At 36.3% G+C, this 20,402-nt stretch overlaps 1 protein-coding gene across 2 annotated transcripts in view; it reads left to right on the top strand.

Moving 5' to 3' along the window:
* TAF3 (TATA-box binding protein associated factor 3) overlaps positions 1 to 20,402 on the top strand; it is a 254,581-nt gene that overhangs the window by 186,750 nt on the left and 47,429 nt on the right. Inside the window, exon 3 of one of the 2 annotated variants that reach the window (XR_013179415.1) lies at positions 13,022 to 16,192. Coding sequence is in view for 1 of the 2 variants with exons in the window: in XM_077169457.1 (XP_077025572.1) it covers positions 13,022 to 14,844 (1,823 nt within the window). In the remaining variant the exon portion in view is untranslated. The remainder of the gene's footprint in view (positions 1 to 13,021; positions 16,193 to 20,402) is intronic. The other variant, XM_077169457.1, reaches the window with a different exon arrangement.

Below are 20,402 nucleotides of genomic sequence, written 5' to 3'. Positions count from 1 at the left end.
GGCTTACTCTTGTGAAGCTTGTGTAGGTAGTAGAGAAGCTTAGACTATCTGTTGGCATACCTAAGAATTACTCCTGGAGGACCTCTTTTGTTTCTCAGATGTGGCCTCAATCTTTCTAGGTCCAAATCTGCAAGTGAAATCATTGCCCTCCCCCCTACATGGGACATGACATCCAGGGTTGAAAGTCTCCCTGGTGATGTCGAAATGATTCCCAGGGATTAATCCAGACCTGGCACCATGGGATCAACAATTTCATCCTGACCAAAAAAGGGAAAAGAAGTGTACTTAATATAGTATCAGTGGCAGAGAGAGTTCAAATAGAATCGAGAGGCTACTCTGGAGGTTGCTCTTGCACAAGCTTCAGGTAGACCTTACTACCTATCATAATCTGCGAACCCCCAACGGGTACCATTCCAGCCAATCCTAAAAAACACCTAGGGCAATGTATAAGATTCCACAAGGGTTCCATGCTCTAGAGTAACTTTCCAGAAACCTACAACCTCCAGATGGGTCCCTGGTCCAGATAAGTCTTGAAACCTAGCCCAGCCTCTCCAGAACATCAGCTAGTTCCATCACCCTACCCCTATTAGTGACAGACTCTTCCAACATGAGAAATTTAGAATTACCATAGTCCAAACACCCCTAAAGAGAGGGATGAAAAGATCAAAGGTGATGGTGGAGTTATACAGAGAAGATAGGATTTTACAAATGAATATAAATGCTGAATCATTAAATTGATATTTCTTTTAGTCTCCAATATTTTAGAGCAGCTAGGAGTAAAAACTTAAAATTGTGGAATTGTCAAACTCTGAAATATGTTCTGCAACTAATTGTGGTGCTGTGCTTTGAAATTTATGGCTTTTTTATATATGTGTTATTTTTCACAAAAAAAAGAAGGAAAAAAAGTCAATTGTGGGGCGGGCCGCGGTGGCTCAGCGGGCAAAGTGCTTGCCTGCTATGCCGGAGGACCTCGGTTCGATTCCCGGCCCTAGCCCATGTAACAAAAAACGGAAAAACAAAATACAATAAAACAAGAAAATGTTTAAAAATGTTTCCCTTTCTTCCTTTCTTCCTTCCTTCTATCCTTCCTCCCTTCTCTCTGTCTTTCCTTTAAAAAAAAAAAAAAAAGTCAATTGTGATGATAAAAAAAATATTTAAGCCCTCTAACATCCTATATTCTGGAGCAGCAAGAAGGAAAAATATGAGAGGATCATATGGTAGCCCATGACAAATTCTGGGATCCGTCCTGTAATTGCTTGTTGAAGAGTGTTTTAAAAACTATTGCTTTTTAGTTTCTTTGCTTTGTATATATGTTATACTATACAATTAAAAAAAAGTTAAAAAAAAAAATAAGCCATCCCAAAGTTTAGTGGCTTAAAGCAGCAATCACTTATTAACTCACAGTTCTGTTGGTTGACATTTTGGGTTGGCTCCAAAACTGCTGGACAATTCTTCTGATGGATTGGCTTGACTCCCTCATACATCTGTGATCAGCTGACAGTCAGTGATCTCACTCATGTATCTGAGACTGTCGGCTGGGTCGTGTCCCTCTCATCATCCAGCAGACTATAATGTGAACACATTCCCATGGGGGTGGTTGCAAGTTTCCCAAGACCAACAAGAGGGTGAAAAACAATATGCAAGTGCTTTTCAAGCATCTGCTTGTATCTCATTTGCCAAATGAGACCCATTGGCCAAAGCAAGTCATATGACCAACCCAAATTCAAGTAGGCTTTAATGTTTTTGCATGGCCAGGCACTGGAAATCGAACCCGGTCTCCGTCTTAGAAGGTGAGAACTCTGCCACTGAGCCACCATGGCCCTCCGTAGGCTTTAACTCTTGATGAGAGGAACTTCAGTAGCATATTGATAGGGCATAGACATAGAAGAGAAAAATTCCTGTCCCTTTTTACAGTCTAGCACATAAACTATATTAAGCATTTTGCTGGGTCCTTTACAGACTTTGTCTTATTATTACTCAAAAAAAAAACCAAAAAGATACTGTTATCCCTGTTTGGCATATATGTACAATCAAGTTCAGGAAAGGTAAGTAAACACAGAGCCAGTAATTGGCAGAGACAGATCATACATGCCTGTGTGATTGCAAGGGTTTTTATTCTTTCTCTGCTATTCTGCCTTCTGATAGATGGATGGCTATTTTGCCTAATTTGTCTAGTTGGGAAAACAGCAGTGGGATTAGTTTCATCAATATAGGAAAGAAGCCACTACCATTATCTGTCTTAGAAAAGAAACCATAACCTATACATAGTCTTACTATTGTAGTAAGTTTAAGAAAGTCACGATAGTAGTGATTTGTGACTGTGTAGTGCTTGATTATGAATTCAAAGCTCACCAAGGACTTACATCTTGGATATGGAATCTTAGTTGTAATAGAATTTATTCTGTAAGACTTATAGGAAGATGATTAAAATATTAGAGATTTTGACATTGTCTGAAGAGATCTACTTGTATTTATTTCTTTAAAAAAATCCACAATATTACCATAGCTAGACCCTATTATGCTATTGTAATCATAGCTGAACTGAGAAGGGTGATTAACGATAGCAATTTATTGTATCCGAGGAAGAGAGAAAATAGGAGATGTTGTCGTTATCATAAATCATATCATAAATAACCAAAAAGAAGCACTCAGAATTGCTTGTGTGGTGTCAGCATCCAGCCCTTTCAGGCACGTTAGCCCAGGATGTAGCCATAGAAACCCCAAAGTCATATTGTTATCTTAGTCTTGCTGCAGTTATGTGATACAACAGTATTAACATATAGATTAGGCCATTTATAATACTAGGTGTCATTTCAGGTTGGCTTGCTTATATAGCATTTTACTTTTTTATTGTGTAGAATGTTAGTGAAATACTGCTTTTTTACAGGTCAGTATATATATAGGTTTTTATAACACATCTTCACTCTCCTATTAATTTATTGTGTTACTGATCGGTTGTACTGTATGAATTGTCATTGCCTAATTGTTTTGTCTTTGCTAGTAATTTCATTTTTTAAGTAAATTGGTTCACTTTTAAAAATAGAAACTCACATTGAGTTGTGTGCTAAGGGTCTAATTTCCATTGTATTATAGACAGGACAATTGTTAAAATATTTTATGAGCAGGCATACATAGTATTTTTTTTATTTTTTAGCCTCCTTTAAAACTGAAAGGTAAATTGTTGAAGTGGATTGAGATTGGTTTCAGTATTTCTGTGCTTCCTTTCTTTCCCAGGCATCCAGTCTGCCCCAGACCCACTCCTTCACAGTGGCACCCCACCCGAGCCTTACCCATCTGGCAGGAATTGGTGTTCTAAACCTTTGTAATCTTCAGCAGCCCTTCAGATTATTTCATTTATGTTCCATTTGCTCACAGTCTTCTTACCTCAGAAAGTAGGGTAATGTCATTCATTAGTTAGCTTTACTATGTCAAGAGTATTTTGACAGCCACATTTTAAAGATACTACCTTTATCCAAAGACATAAGTCAGAATTCCAAGCACTGTTGCACATTCGTCAGTGAGATATTTGGAGGCAGGAATAACTCTGTCCTGCCCTTTGGCTCATACCACGTAAGTGGTCAACTGTGTGTGGGATGGCTCTAATAGTGAAGATCCTCAACTCTTGGGAGTTGGAGGTCAGATGTCAATTTTCTTATTTTGCAGATGAGAAAGTTCAGACCTTGGGAGATTAAATGGGCTGTCCAAAGTTGAATTACGACACTGCTTACAGACATAATTGTAAATCCAGCTCCTTTTCTTAATATCAATGACGTTATACTTTCTGTCCCCAAATCCCCTGATGTGGCTTGACTGCATGTGCACCTTGTATATATCTCTGCCATAGACTTTTAACTGATGGCCACATAACGCCCTTGATTCTTCAGGGTAGGAAATCATGTTTTACTTGACTTTGTATTCCTGGAATTTCGCCACAGTGGCATTCAGAAGCACTCAGTCAGTGAATAAGTAAAGGAGTGAACAAATGAATATTAGTAGTATTGAATCATGCAAGGATCTGGTTACAATAAATATACCTAGTATCCAGACAGATAGATGTTTTTGAAAAATATATATATATTAAATGAATATTTCATACTTATTAATAAAGAGGAAATCTATTATTAAGAGTGTAATGAATAAACTAACAGGAAAATAGTATGGGAAAGTTTGTGTCCTGATTGCTAGAAATTACTTTTTGTGGGTACATTTCAAAAAAAGAGTAAGAAATCTAATTTTAAATATATTTGATTTTTGGTGAAATATATGCAGATAACATTTTATCATCCTTATAATTAAATTTTAGAAATGCAAGTATATTTTTTACTTATTTTGAGAAAATACCACTGAATTTTTAAGTTGCATATGTCTGTGTAGTTAATGAGATAAAAAGCTTTCATGCCATATGCAAACAATTTCCCTTTTTTCCCAGTGTCTATGAGCTTTTTAGATTATAGTGTTTCTTTAAAGACATTTACTATTCTAGTTAGAAAGGTATTTTGTTTTGGTCAATATTTATAATAGCTTAAAATTAACCCTGAAAAAAACCCTTTTGGTGTGTTCACAACTTATTGCCTTGTTTTGTTTTTGTTTGAGAAGTTTGGTAGAAAAACATGTTTTTCTCATTGTTCCTCAGGGGAAGATAGGGAATGTGGATTATTTATTTGAGTTAATAATGATGGAAAATTGGAATGGCATTTGTAGTGTCCCACCCATCAACATTTGTGAATTTTTTTAAAAGATGGAGATTAATATGGATCCATATTGTTTCTTTTATATAACTGAAAGAGAATTTAACAGTTGTTCTCCAGTCATTTAAAAGTGGGTCCTTGTTCTCAGGAAATACTCACTCAGCTATTTAGAGGTAAAGGGGCATGATGACTGCAACTGATTCTCAAATAGCTTACAAAAAACTTAAATTATATACACTTATATAATTTTTACATAGTTTTATATAAGGCAAAATGATAATAGTTGGTGACTCTCATGAAGGGTGTTCTGGAGTTCTTATATTTTTTCAACTTTTCTATAAGTTTACAGTTATTTCAAGTTAAAAGTAATAGTCCCCCCTTCACCACCACTACCACCAATATTAGTTTATCACATATGGACAGGGAAGTCCTTTCCTCCAATTTCAAAATGGTGAAACAATAGAAAGTGAACTTTTAATTCTCTGGAAATAAAAATCTTTATAATAATTTTCATATCATGGCATCAACCCTTTTGACTTTGTAACACAGCCTTTATTCTTGTCTGTATTTGTGTTGAGTTAGAGATTGAGACTCTTAAATATTTTTCTATTTTTGGCCTCTTTCTGTATCAGGATCAGATATCTTATAATATTAAGTTTCTGTTAACCAAATTATATGCCAGTTTTATAGTAAAACTGTTTCCATGGGTGATTAAAGGAAAATGTTAAAACATTTTTCAAATACTTTACAGATTATTAGTAAATGGTGCTCATTATACACATATGCGTAAAGAATACTTTATTGCCTCAGCTGTTATCAAAATTACAGCTTAAGGGAACGATTTGGGGTGACAGTAAAGGAGCTGTCAGCCATTGCACACTTAACTCATTCCAAACTCTCAGAACCTAGAATTGAAATATTTTATGGAATAAAATACCTAAAACTCATTATGTGTAACTGTCAACTCAGTCTCTGCTTGAGTAGGCCTAATGCGATAGGCGCAGTATTTATTTGTTTTAATTTTCTAATATTTTAATCATTTAAAAAGTTTAATATTTTAACTCAAGTTAAAAACTTTTGTGCCAGGAGAATGGATTCATAAGTGTGTACATTTTTACAACAATGAAAACGAATGAACTACAACTACCTACATCAATCCAGGTGAATCTCAGAAACATTTTGGGTAGGAAAGCAAGACAGTATTGCATGATACCCTTTATATAAGGTTCATAAACAAGCAAATTAATTACAGATGTGGTAAAACTATAAAGGAAACTAGGGAATGGTAGATATAAAAATCAGCGTAGGTGTTATCTTGGAGGGTGGGGGAAGGCAGAAGATGAAATCTGAGGTGCTTTAATGATATTGCTAATGTCCTGTTTCCTCAGTTGAATGATCATTTCCTAGATATTTGTTTATTATAATGCTTTATGCCTTAAATGTATATTGTACTCATAGATGTGTGTCAAATAATTTCTAATGTAAAAAATTGTTTTAAGTATCTTCATACTTTTCCCATCTTATTAAAAGTTTAAGGCTTTTTCTTCCAGTAAAATTCATTGTTCATACTGATTAATTTTGATGTTGTAATTGAAGCGTTCTTATAAAATCTTCAAAAATGTAAACTAAAATTTTTAGAACCTCTGATGGTTCTAAAAATAATTTGTTTTAAGACATTTGTATTTTTAAGTATTCTTAAAATCGACTTATAGTAGTTTAGTTTAAAAAATATCTTTAAGCCAAGATAAGCCTCTACATTACATACAAGTTGGCAGCAGAGACTTGAAATTAAAAGTAAGCAATAAAATAAAGCAAAATAACAGAAACAGAATTACCCCTCCTGGCTTGTGGAGCCCTACTTTGAATCAAGCTTTATGTTGATTTTTTTCACTTAGATATGAATAACCACCATCAATTTTTTTTGAAACTTTTATGAGTTAGGTGAGCCCCAAACTTAAAAGGAACCATATATTTTCTAAAGCATTTGCAGGGAAGCATTATATTTTTTCCTAACCAAGCCTTACATACTTCTTCAAATGCCTGTGTAGTAGCCATCTTGCCAGTTCCAGTCTGATAGAATTATGCCCTAGTTAAAATAATCCAGTCTCAAACACACTTCATAGAAAACCCAAATTTTCAAGTTTCCTAGCTATAAAAAAAACAGGCCTTATCCGGGAGACTCTAGAGCTATCTTCCCAGTAACCCTGGGAAGGGAGTCTCCAGCAGTTTTTTCATATTAGGGCAGTTCCCTTCTAGTCTCCCTGTACTTCTGCTTAGGGCCTTCACACACTCAGAACTAATCTAAAACCAGTCATTTCCAGAGTCAGAAGAACAAGGTTTACTTTAATGTATTCTAAAGTCTTGTTGTATTTCCTTTACCTTTTAGCTTTGGCATGTTGGGATTTATGAACCTCTGTGGAGTGTGAGGGAGTTCTTTGGAATTTAGAAATATAATAGTCATAAGTTTTCTAAAATATTTCATTTACTTCGAGATATATATACTAAAGCTGCCTTCTTTCTCATTTTTTCTTATGTTTACCTGTTAGCAGTTGAGCGGATATGAGGCTTATTTTGTTATTTGGGTAAAAATAGGAAAGGAAGGAAATGTTCAAATTATCTGAATATGATAGGTTTAGGACAGGAGTGAACAAACGTTTTCTGTGAAATGCCAAATAGTAACTATTCTACACCCTTTCTTGCAGCTCCTCAACACTACTATTGTAGTGTAAAAGAAGCCCTGTACATGATGTATATGAATGGGTATGATTGTGCTCCAATAACACTTTATTTATGGACACTGAAATTTAAATTTCATATAATTTCACATATCATAAAATAGTCTTCTTTTGATTTTCTCAACTATTTAGTAATATAAAAATCATTCTTGTAGGCCCTGATCTAGAATGTTATATTGTAATGATCTTTTAAAGGATTAGCCTCAGATTTTGAAGAGGGAAAAATAGCGAAAAACTGATAAATCTCTATTCAATCAAATTAAAGTCATTTTGGTATATTTTGAGAACCATTATCAAATATCACTTTTTATATTTGTTGATAAATCCGATGTATATTAGAAACATTATGTACTAATAAACCTTAAGAATACAAAAAGATGAGTAAGATTGGGTTTTTGTCCCCCAAGAACTTATACTCTAATTGAGAAGCAGCAATAAAATGTTGCTGTGATGCACATCAAGTGTATAAATGGGATATATTTTAGAGCCCAGTGGAGAGAGTAGTCATTTCTGGCTGCTGAGGAAAATGCCACAGAAAAGATAATATTTGACTGAAATCTTAGAGATAGCCGCAGGAGAGTGTCAGGGTGTCAGAGACATTCTAGGCAGAGGGTTGCATTTGCAGAAGCACAAAAGTATGGTACAGCAGTGTCTGTTGAGAAACTGCAGGTACGTTAACATGACTGGAGTGGGAAGGGTGCTGAGGGGCTCATGGTGAAAAAGAGGTTAATCACCAAATTGGATGGTGGGACACCTTCTTAGTCATGGTGGAGAAGTTAGATTTTTTTTTTTTTTTTTAACAAACAAAAAACTATATTTCAGGTGCAGCTTCATTCAGTGTTCCAACATAGTTACATTACACTTAGGTATTATTGTGCTGTCCATTTTTGAGTTTTTGTATCTAGTCCTGTTGCACAGTCTGCATCCCTTCAGCTCCAATTACCCATTATCTTACCCTGTTTCTAACTCCTGCTGGTCTCTGTTACCAATGATATATTCCAAGCTGATTCTCGAATGTCGGTTCACATCAGTGGGACCATACAGTATTTGTCCTTTAGTTTTTGGCTAGACTCACTCAGCATAATGTTCTCTAGGTCCATCCATGTTATTACATGCTTCATAAGTTTAGTCTGTCTTAAAGCTGCATAATATTTCATCATAGGTATACGCCACAGTTTGTTTAGCCACTCTTCTGTTGATGGACATTTTGGCTGTTTCCATCTCTTTGCAATTGTAGATAATGCTGCTATAAACACTGGTGTGCAAATGTCCGTCTGTGTCTTTGCCCTTAAGTCCTTTGAGTAGTCACCTAGCAGTGGTATTGCTGGGTCGTAATCCATTCTGCCAGTCTATGTCTTTTGATTGGGAAATTCAGTCCATTAACTTTTAGTGTTATTACTGTTTGGATAATATTTTCCTCTACCATTTTGGCTTTTGTATTATATATATCATATCTGACTTTCCTTCTTTCTGCACTTTACTCCATACCTCTCTCTTCTGTCTTTTCGTATCTGACTCTAGTGTTCCCTTTAGTATTTCTTGCATAGCTGGTCTCTTGGTCACAAATTCTCTCAGTGACTTTTTGTCTATAAATGTTTTAATTTCTCCTTCATTTTTGAAGGACAATTTTGCTGGATATAGAAGTCTTGGTTGGCAGTTTTTCTCTTCTAGTAATTTAAATATATCAACCCACTGTCTTCTAGCTTCCATGGTTTCTGCTGAGAAATCTACACATAGTCTTATTGGGTTTCCCTTGTATGTGACAGATTGTTTTTCTCTTGCTGCTTTCAAGATCCTCTCTTTCTCTTTGACCTCTGACATTCTAACTAGTAAGTGTCTTGGAGAACGCCTATTTGGGTCTATTCTCTTTGGGGTGTGCTGCACTTCTTGGATCTGTAAATTTAGGTCTTTCATAAAAGTTGGGAAATTTTCAGTGAAAATTTCTTCCATTAGTTTTTCTCCTCCTTTTCCCTTCTCTTCTCCTTCTGGGACACCCACAACACGTATATTTGTGCGCTTCATATTGTCATTCAGTTCCCTGATCCCCTGTTCAAGTTTTTCCATTCTTTTCCCTATAGTTTCTGTTTCTTTTTGGAATTCAGATGTTCCATCCTCCAGTTCACTAATTGTAGCTTCTGTCTCTTTAGATCTACCATTGTAGGTATCCATTGTTTTTTCCATTTTTTCTTCTTTGTCCTTCACTCCCATAAGTTCTGTGATTTGTTTTTTCAGATTTTCTATTTCTTCTTTTTGTTCAGCCCATGTCTTCTTCATGTCCTCCCTCAATTTATTGATTTGGTTTTTGAAGAGTTTTTCCATTTCTGTTCGTATATTCAGCATTAGTTGTCTCAGCTCCTGTATCTCATTTTAACTTTTGGTTTGTTCCTTTGACTGGGCCATATCTTCAGTTTTCCGAGCGTGATCCGTTATTTTCTGCTGGTGTCTGGGCATTTGATCAGATTTCCCTGGGTGTGGGATCCGGCTGGTTGAAAGGTTTTTCTGTGAAATCTCTGGGCTCTGTTTTTCTTTTCCTGCCCAGTAGGTGGCGCTCGTGGCACTCGTCTGTCTGCGGGTCCCACCAGTAAAAGATGCTGTGGCTCCTTTAACTTGCCAATCCGAATCTCGCAGTCGGCCGGGGGAACCGCGCGTGGAGGGGGGTCGCTGGCCGCCGCGGCTTGGGGGAGTGCCGGTCCAAATTGCCCAGCTGGCCCAAGACGCCAAGCGTGGTGGGAGGGCCCCGCTATCCAACGTTCCCAGTCAGACCGGGGAGCCACGTGCGTGGAGGGGACCCCAGTCGCCAGCCGCCCCGGCCGGGAAAACGCGCGCCCCTCGGGTATCTCACCGCAGTGGATTCTCCCTGCCCGTTCAGCCGTTCCAGAATGGGGTACGCTGTCTTTTTGGTCTCTGTCATGGCTCCGGGAGCTGTTTCGTATTGTTTCTGTTTCTTTAGTTGCTTTTCTGGAGGAGGAACTAAGACCCACATGTCTTACTAAGCCGCCAATTTCTCCGGAAGTCCGAGAAGTTAGATTTTTATATTTAGAGTATTTATATTTTAGAGTTTTCAGACATATTTTGTTGTTTAGTTGTACAACAAAAGCTTTTGTGAAAGCTCATCATGCAGAATAGGTAAACTTACAGGGAACTGTTTCATTTAACAGAGAATAAGGGGTACAGTCTCTACCCTTTGGTGGCCTCAGAAAGGGCTCCACAGAACCCCTCAGGCTCCATGGAGCACCTTTTGCAAATTCCTGCTCTAGGGAGCAGTGAAAGGTTTTTAAAATGGGGGATCACATACTCAGATTCGCGTTTTCAGAAGATCACAGTAAGGCAATGTGAAAGGTGGTTCAGAAGTAGATGAGACTGGAGGGGAAGACTTTGCAATAGTATGGAGAAGAGATGCTGGGAATTTGAACTAAGACAGCAACAATGGGGAAGGAATTGTGGTGAAAGATGTGTGTGTGCTCACAATTCAGATATGGAAAATGGAGGGGAAAAGTAGTCCAATTGATTCCCATGCTTCTTATTTTAGTAATTGGATGGAACAGTAACCATAATTATGTCTCATATTTGTATTGTCCTTTATTATTTACAAAGTACTTCCACATACATACATTAACTCTCTTGTTCCGTCATTTCTCTGCTTAATGCTCTTGGAAAGTGACTTCTGCTCTTAGCCTTCATTCCTTCTTGTTCTTTTAAGCATTTGACTTTTTTTCACCAGTCTTCCTCTTTAAAGGTCTAGCTCCCTTGATCTTTTTGACATCTCCTGATCCTTCATATACTTCTTTCACTTTTCTTTTTCTCTTGTCTTTATATATTGGTATTCCTTAAGATACCTGTGCCTGACCACTTCTCATTTCTTCCTTGATAATATCATCCATTGTTGCATTTTCAGTTATCTCAGCAAAAATCTATCACCCCGACCTATCTTTTAAACTTCAGTATCATTTTTTCAGCTGCACGCTAGACAGCACTGACTCAATGTTCATCAAACTCTTTGTCTGAGAATTCAACTAATTATCATCTGCCTTCTCTATTTTTTTTTTAATTTCCTGTTCATGACTTTCACCAAGGCTCAAAGACTTGAAATTGTGTTTGAGTCCTTCCTCAGCTCTTATACCCAGTCATTTATAGGGCTCTATCCATTCTATATTCAGAGTATTGTTTACCTCCATTGTCTTCTGTTGTTCAAACCCCATTGCCACTTACCTACACCTTTTTGTCACCGCTAACATCCCCTCTCCTTTAGTATATCTTACCTTCCACCCACCATATTTCCTTTAGCATCTCTTACCTCCCACCCATATTCTTGTCAGAATAATTTTCCTAACACATACCTCAGTCATTTCCCCCTTAAAACTCTTCACTAAGTCCATATTACCAGTAAAGTAAGAGCTTGGTCCTTTTCCTCGAATTCAAAACTTCTAAGATCTGAATGCAACTTTACTAAGCTTTTTTTCTAATACACCCATCTTGCGCCCTAAACTTCAGCCAAATTATACCTCCCATATTCCACCTCTATCTCTTTGTCATCTGCTCAAGACTTCACTACTCTCAATCTCAAAATATCCCAAATCCTACATAATTAGTGAAATTTTCCCCAGATCTTGATATTGGCAGTAATCTTTTTCTCCTTTGAACTGCTGTGATACTTTGTCTTATGATACTAATCACTATGTATACTTATTATTTCCCTACTAAACTATAAGCTCTTTCAGGACATGATTGCTTTTTAATTTATTCCAATAGTTCTTTCACCCTCTATGATTTTGCATTACCCATGGTATATACTTTTTTTTTCATAGTATATGTACTTTTTAATATGTGTAGAATGAATAGCCTGATCTTAAAACACCTCAGTCACATAGGCAGGGCAAGTAACCTAAGCCCCTTTTAAAAGGCCAGGAAACAGACTCAAGGACAGACACAGACCTAAGAGATTGCCCAAGGCTTAGTGCTCTGTAGTGTTAGAATTCTAACTGAAACACCATTTTTCTATGCCTAAGCCAGTATTTATTCTGTTGCATTAAACTGCTTCTCAAAGTGTCTGACATCAAGCAAGCAAAATGGAAGACATAAATAGCACATGAATTGTGTAAAGATTGGAGGTTTGTAGTTTTCAAACTCCAAGAATTAAAATTTGTTACAGAAGTCCTAAAAAAGTATGCCTTTCTCCCATTTCTTAGAATAGAAGTCATCCACTAACTCATCTCCTGATTTTTAGAGGTGTGTGTATATGTATATATATACCTGAGGGACAAAGAAAGAGAAAGGCACAGAAAAATATTTAGTCAGGTTGGGAAAATAATTAATCAAAGAAGCAAGAAAAGATAAATCTTAGCAGACTTCAGATCCTGAAGATAGTACCAAAGCATGTGAAAGGAAATTTACCAGTTTTTGTACATATGCTTTCATTGATTGATATTCTTAAAAGAATGGAATGCAAACAATTTTGGAAAAACCTAGAAAACTCACTGCTTTACTTTCTAAACACTGTTAGTAATTTCTTTCCTTTCCTAAAAATTGTGTTTGAAACATTGGTTTTATTTGTTAGGTTTTGTTATAGTCTAATATTACTTCTTTTTCTTCCTTTAACAGAAGAAGAAGAAGAACAGGTGCCCACTGATGGGGGCACATCAGCAGAAGCCATGCAGGTTCCCTTGGAAGAAGATGATGAGTTGGAGGAGGAGGAAATTATTAATGATGAGAACTTCTTGGGTAAGAGATCACTGGATAGTCCTGAAGCTGAAGAAATGCCTGCCATGAAGCGACCACGACTTTTAAGCACTAAAGGGGACACCCTCGATGTAGTATTATTGGAAGCTCGAGAACCACTCAGCTCAATAAACACTCAAAAGATTCCACCAATGCTTTCTCCAGTCCATGTACAGGACAATATAGACCTGCCACCTCCATCACCAGAGCCACCCATGTTGGCTCCAGTTGCAAAATCACAAATGCCTACTGCAAAACCATTAGAAACGAAGTCATTTACACCTAAAATAAAGACTAAAACTAGTTCTCCAGGACAGAAGACTAAATCACCTAAAACTGCTCAGTCACCAGCAATGGTTGGAAGTCCTATTCGATCACCTAAAACTACATCCAAAGAAAAGAAATCTCCTGGACGTTCTAAAAGCCCCAAAAGCCCCAAGAGTCCCAAGGTTATGACCCATATTTCCCAGGCACCTGTCAGACCTGAAACACCAAATAGGACTCCTTCAGTTACAATAAGTGAGAAAATTAGTAAAGAGACCATCCAGATAAAACAAACACAAATACCCATGGATGCTGGGAAACTGAACAATGAGCATCTGCCAAAAAGGGCTGTTGTAACAGATAAGACCATTGATGACTCTATTGATGCTGTGATTGCACGGGCTTGTGCTGAACGAGAGCCAGACCCTTTTGAATTTTCTTCTGGATCAGAATCAGAAGGAGACATTTTTACCAGCCCTAAGAGAATTTCAGGTTCAGAATGTACAACTCCAAAAGCTTCTACTTCCTCAAACAATTTCACTAAGTCAGGATCCACTCCTCTGCCTCTTTCAGGAGGAACTTCAAGTTCTGATAATTCATGGACAATGGATGCCTCGATTGATGAGGTTGTAAGAAGAGCAAAAATGGGAACACCTGCAAATATGCCTCCCAACTTTCCTTACTTTTCCTCTCCTTCAGTTTCTCCTCCCACTCCTGAACCTCTCCACAAGGTATATGAGGAGAAAACCAAACTGCCTTCATCAGTGGAAGTAAAGAAGAAGTTGAAAAAAGAGTTGAAGACTAAAATGAAAAAGAAAGAAAAGCAGAGAGATAAGGAGAGGGAAAAAGACAAAAGCAAGGAAAGAAGCAAAGAGAAGGATAAAGTGAAAGAGAAAGAAAAGGAAATCAGCAAAGAAACAAAGTATCCATGGAAGGAATTTCTTAAAGATGAAGATTCAGATCCATATAAGTTTAAAATAAAAGAATTTGAAGATGTCGATCCAAAAGTGAGATTGAAAGATGGAATTGTGAGAAAGGAGAAAGAGAAGCATAAAGATAAGAAAAAAGATAGAGAAAAAGGCAAAAAAGATAAAGATAAGAGAGAAAAAGAAAAAATGAAAGATAAAGGTAGGGAAGATAAGATGAAAGCTCTACCGGCCCCTCTGGTATTGTCTCCGAAAGAAATGGCTTTGCCCTTGTTCAGTCCTACTGCAGCAGTGAGGATCCCTTCTGTGTTGCCCTCTCTGTCACCAATGCTTCCGGAAAAATTGTTTGACGAAAAAGAGAAGCCTAAGGAGAAAGAAAGAAAAAAAGACAAAAAGGAGAAAAAGAAAAAGAAAGAGAAAGAGAAAGAAAAGGAAAAGAAAGAAAAGGAAAAGGAAAAAGAAAAAAAAGAAAGAGAGAAGAGAGAAAAAGAAAAGGAGAAGCACAAGCATGAAAAAGTAAGCAGTTTATCATTTTCGGCACTATCTGAACAAAGTCCTATTGAAAAATACAGGTAAACAAAGCCAGCAATTGTATCTGTATTTTGGATGTAAATTACCCATAACTTAACTAGAAATGTGTTTGTAATGAGGGTACAAAATTTAATTATAATTCTAAAACCCATAAACATGTAATCAACACCTCCTGTCCATTGAAAAATGTTAAAAACTCATAGCCCGAGAGGAACCTATTCACAGACTATAAGCTGTCAGTTAGCCAAACTAATCTCTGGCAGTTTTTAGAGACATATAATATTAAGTGGTGAATAATGTTTTTTATAATTATAAAGTCTACAGTGTAATATTTTGTGCCCAACTATTGGATACCTGAAAAAAGACAGTGTCCGTTCTTCTAAGAGCACGCAAAACGATGGCACTATTTTAAGAGAACAAGGCCCATGAAGGGAATACGTTTTTGGTGAGCCATTTTTGCAAGTATTTAAGGCTGTGTGGCTCCTACAGTTCCTTTGTAGCATCTCTTACTTCTTCCATTTTCCACTTTAATAACATAAGGACAAGTTTCTGAGCATCTAGACTGATTTGGAATCCAGGAGGGTGAGCAGAAAACAATTCCATATAGCACAAATATTTTTTGCAGCATATGTAAGCCAGGCTTTCTACAGTACAGCCAGAGAAACTGATATATAACCTGCAGGTCCATGGAAACGCCGTCCTTTGGGCACAAAATGTGACCTCTACTTTTATGACTTTGCTATTCAGTTTATAGTTCTTTGGCTCATGATGGTCAGTTGGTTGATTTGGAAAGTTTCTTTTAAACTTTCTTAAAAAGTGTCTTGAGTATTAACTATATAGAGAGATGCTCAGAGACCCTTTCCCTGCCCTCTAGGAGCAATCCTCTTTTGCTTGCTGTGTGCTAACAATTTTTCCATATCATAATGGATGTCATAGCAGGTCTAGCACCAATAATTTCACAATATTTTTAGGCACCAAAGGTGCCTATAAAAATTAATTTAGCTAGCTGAAAACATTTTCTTTGTCTCCCTTGGTTATTCTAAAATTTAAGAAGTAGAATGAAAATTCTGATGTTAATAACTGGACATCTGCATGTTAATAAGTCATAGAAACTCAATTTTTATTCCCATTTTTCAAATTATGTTATTTTTATATAACAAGTTTTAATGCACTTACACATTTGTTATTTTATCCTCCTAACACACCTGTGGCATAGGTTCAACAGTTATTATTATCAACATTTTATGGAGGAGATGCAGCCTAACAAGAGAGTGACTTGTCAAAGATCAAGATCACACAACTAGCAAGAACCAAAATGTAAAGTACTGCAGAGGTACTTCACATAACGAGATACTTATTATCTGACAATAAATCATTTATCCATCATGTGCCTAGTAATTTGGCAGCCAAGCCATCAGTAAATCAAGCAAGGTACTGTTGCTTTCATCCCCATCTTAACTTTGGAAAAGCGGTGGAATTTTTCAACCCACCATTATAAATTTGAGTAAAGCCCATCAGATTGGATTTGTAACAGCAGTTCATGCCTTTCCTTAGCATCTACCTACCTTTTGGGAAGTAGAGTCTCTCAGGCTATCTTGATAAGAGACAAAGGTTCAGTTACTAGCAGCACAGATTTCACCTAACAGAGCAATACAAATCCTACAGTTTTAATGGATTATGGACCAGATAAGTGACAATAGATAAAAATGAATAAAAGTCAGCTGTTTTATGAGGCCTTAAAAAAATAATACATAACATTGTCTGGGGAGTTAGACCTGAATTCAAATCCTGACTTTCTAAACTATGCAAAATTGAGCAATTGGTGGTGATGGGGGTGTTATTCTTACTCCATTTTGAATCAACCCATGATGTGGAAAAACACATACAATGAAGAAACTTAGAATTTACTACTTTATTGGACCATATTAGTTAACCTATGACAGCTATAATTATGGTTTTTAAAAATGATTTCTGCTTGTTGTTCCTTAAATTTTAACTGTTAATACAGATAGGAAAAAATAAAGGCTAGTGCAACCTATATAAATGTCATTGACAAGGAGTAGAAATTGGGTATTGATGTAAACATTAATACCTCTTTTTCAACCCTACTTAATCCCCTCCACATAGCAAGCCATTTGACTACACAAAGTATACCTGAAATGGGATTACATGTGGTCTAAGAATTTTCTTACGTTTCCACAGAAATGAGGCAACAAGAATAAATGAAAATGAGGGCAAGCCACGGTGGCTCAGCAGGCAGAGTTCTCACCTGCCATGCCAGAGACTCATGTTCGACTCCCAGTGCCTGCATGCAAAAAATACTAATAATAATAATAAATGAAAATGAGATATATCTAAGCTGCCCCAGAAAATATTAGTCAAAATAATGAGGGCCACGGTTTCATTCTTTCTTCTTCTTCCCATCCTGACTAACAACTGAAAACAACAACACAATAGTAGTTAAAACTTGCTGATTACTAACACAATGCCAAGCACTTAGTATAAATTTAATTCCTCACCACAACCGTATAAGGTAGATACTGTAATTATCACTTTAAGATGAGAATCTTAGAGATTAACAAATTTACCCAAGGTCACACAGCTATTAAGTAATTGACTAGGAGCCAGAATTTAAACCCAGGCCGTCAGATGCTATAATTGATATTCTTAACCACTATGCTTTATATTAAGTTAAAAATGGATTAAGAGAAATAATGTATGCAACGCCCCTGGCTCATGGTGCACCATCAAAAGGTAAAATTATTTTTCTAGTAGTGATAGTAATAATCCAAAGTGTGGTGATTTGTGCACAGGCTTTTAGTTCTCCTTTATGGGTGATATATACCCATATTATTATAATTAGTTGGGTTGGGAGTCTGGTCTGTCATCTATTTAAAATAGAACCAAATTAACTTTTTATTAAAAGTATGTTGCTAGCAAATATATTGACCAGTCACAAGCATAGCTCATAATAGCTTTAACAATGATATACCTAACAGTATAATTCAGAACAGTTTAAAATTTTTACTGAAATTTTTGTTTGCATGTGCACCAACATATATATTGCATTACTTAATTTATTTCAAACTATAGTATCTTTTAGGTTTAGATGAATGTACATGACTACTTAAAATGTAATCTTGGAATTTTAAGTGTTTTTTGAAGGGAGGCTCATTGTGAAAAAAAATAAGAAAGTGCATTGTTATTTAGGTTAATGAAATTGAACAGTTGTATCTATAATATTAAATGAAAGATATGCCAAAATTCATCTGTCAAACTTGAGAATATATTTGTATACTCTTATTTGTGTATGATGTGGGAAGACAGTACAGTTTCACCTAAAAAATGATGGCATTATAATCTATGGATAAGTAGAGAACATGGGCCCTGGCAGTCGAACTATCCTGGATGTAAACTCCAGCTCTCATACTTCCTAGTCATTCACCAGCCTCCCTTAACCCCTATCACCTTCTGCTTCCTTCCTTTTGTTTCCCTCCTTCCCTTCACTACCAGAGGAGACAGTGTCATTTTCAAATGTAGTTTACCTTTGCTTAAAAACAAGTTTTGTAACTTCCCAAAGAATATTTTGGTTGAATAGGCTTTCTCTTCTGCCTTCTCATAGAACAGTAAGTGAAGAACTGTTCGTGTCATTTATTAAGATGAGTGGAAGACTATAACAATTCAGTTTTCTTGCAAACAACCAATTATGTTGATAATCAACCCATGGATAATTGAGCAATTTATAATGGAAAACCCATAAATCCTATAAATGTTTCCCAAGAGTTTCATACTATTGATTATTAAAGAACTGTTTTCATTGAGCTAGTATTTGTTATTGAATGAGCTAACCTGGATAGCTCATTCGTTGTCATTCAATGACAATGGCAGTTACCAGTTACTGAATGCATACAAGTGCCAGACCTGGCCAGAATTCAATTATTTAATCCTTCCAGCAGCATCGAGGGGTTGATATTGTTACTCCTACTTTACGGTTGAGAAAACTGTAGCACAGAAAGGTTAAGTAACTTGCCCAGTCAGTGAAGGTAAAAACAATGGTTTGGCCCAGATCTGTCTGACTGAAGCCTATCTGCTTTACTACACATAAGTACCTTCTCAGGACTGCCCTCAGTCTGCTTTGATGCCTCTAAGAAGCAGAAGGCTGATGAGATGGGTAAGCAGGGGGGTTGTACATTGTAGGGTAAGCTGGCATCATTGTTTTATATAATTTTAGTAGTTTAAGAGAGACCTTAGAGATCATCTCCTTATATTTTTAAAATCAAGAAGTGGAAGTCCCCAAATCTTTAAAGACTTTAGCAGTCAGGACAATTAAAATTTTCATTTTTTTAACCTATCCCTAAATCACTCAGGACTTGGTCCAAAACAGTCTTTTGTTGAATTTAGACAGTTTGTTCTTTTTTGATAAATGGCCTTGCTGGTTTGTTCTTTTAACAAATTTCCTCTTTTTTTCCTTTCATTTAAAAGTAATATAGTCTCATTTCCAGTCTTTTCTCATGAGCTATCATAATTAACTAGTGAAATGATGGGTTTTCACTAAATAAAATAACCCAATAAAAGTGGGAGGCAGGGAAATATCCTCTTCCTGTTTCTTATAGCTGTTGCGAGAGGAAATCAGGAGCTTAATGTTCAAATGAATGTGTTTGAATTTATAGAAATTTACAAAATGTCATCTCCAAGTCTTTACATGAGTGAACTCCAAGCATCTAATGAGAGCCAAAATTCTGTTTCAGTTGTCAATATTGGACACCAGTTGCAATACTTAATCACAGCCATAGATCTTATGACTTCCTTTTCAATATTTTAAACAGTTCATCAGTTTTTAGCTAGCCAGTTTCTAAATGGAAATAATGTGAAGGCCTTAATTGTTAAGAAAAACAACAAGATGACTACCGTAGTTCGGCATCCAAAATGTTAGAATTTTAAATTAGCCTTGTCATCAACATTCTTATAAGGTTTCTTTCTGACTAATTAGCCTAAGTAGAAAACTGAACAAGTGAGGATTTGCTGTTACCCTATCTAGTACACACACACACACACACACACACACACACACACACACACACACACACACACATTTTTATATACATTAAATTTTTTTTAAAACTTAGACAGATTATATTGACAAAACTGCCCATTACCTTTGCAGAAAGTCCCTGTCAAAAGATAAACTTTAAAGCTGGAATGCATGAAAGACTTCTGAGATAGAATTTAAATTTAAACTGATTCTTTATAGATAAGCTTTTTAAAAATCCACCTCTTTGCTTCAAGTCAGGATTTTAAAAATAAATTTCCCCTTTAAATCTCTTGAGCGATTTTCATTTTTTGCAAGGCCGCACTGCTGGTGTCCTGGAAAAATGGAGAGTTAGAGCTTTATCAGTTGGTGCCCTGAGGTATGTGGCAAAGAAGCTAAATCCTTGAAGATTAGCAAAAAAAATTCAGCACATGGCAATAAGGGGCTTATATGACTACTAGTATTAGTTCAGGTGAAAGAAGTATTGCTTATACATAAAACTGAACAAATCCAC

This window comes from Tamandua tetradactyla, chromosome 7 (genome assembly GCF_023851605.1).
Source record: "Tamandua tetradactyla isolate mTamTet1 chromosome 7, mTamTet1.pri, whole genome shotgun sequence".
In the NCBI taxonomy this organism is placed as follows: Eukaryota; Metazoa; Chordata; class Mammalia; order Pilosa; family Myrmecophagidae; genus Tamandua; species Tamandua tetradactyla.
The sequence above is the reverse complement of the archived record's forward strand: the minus strand, read 5'-3'. Positions and strand labels throughout refer to the sequence as shown.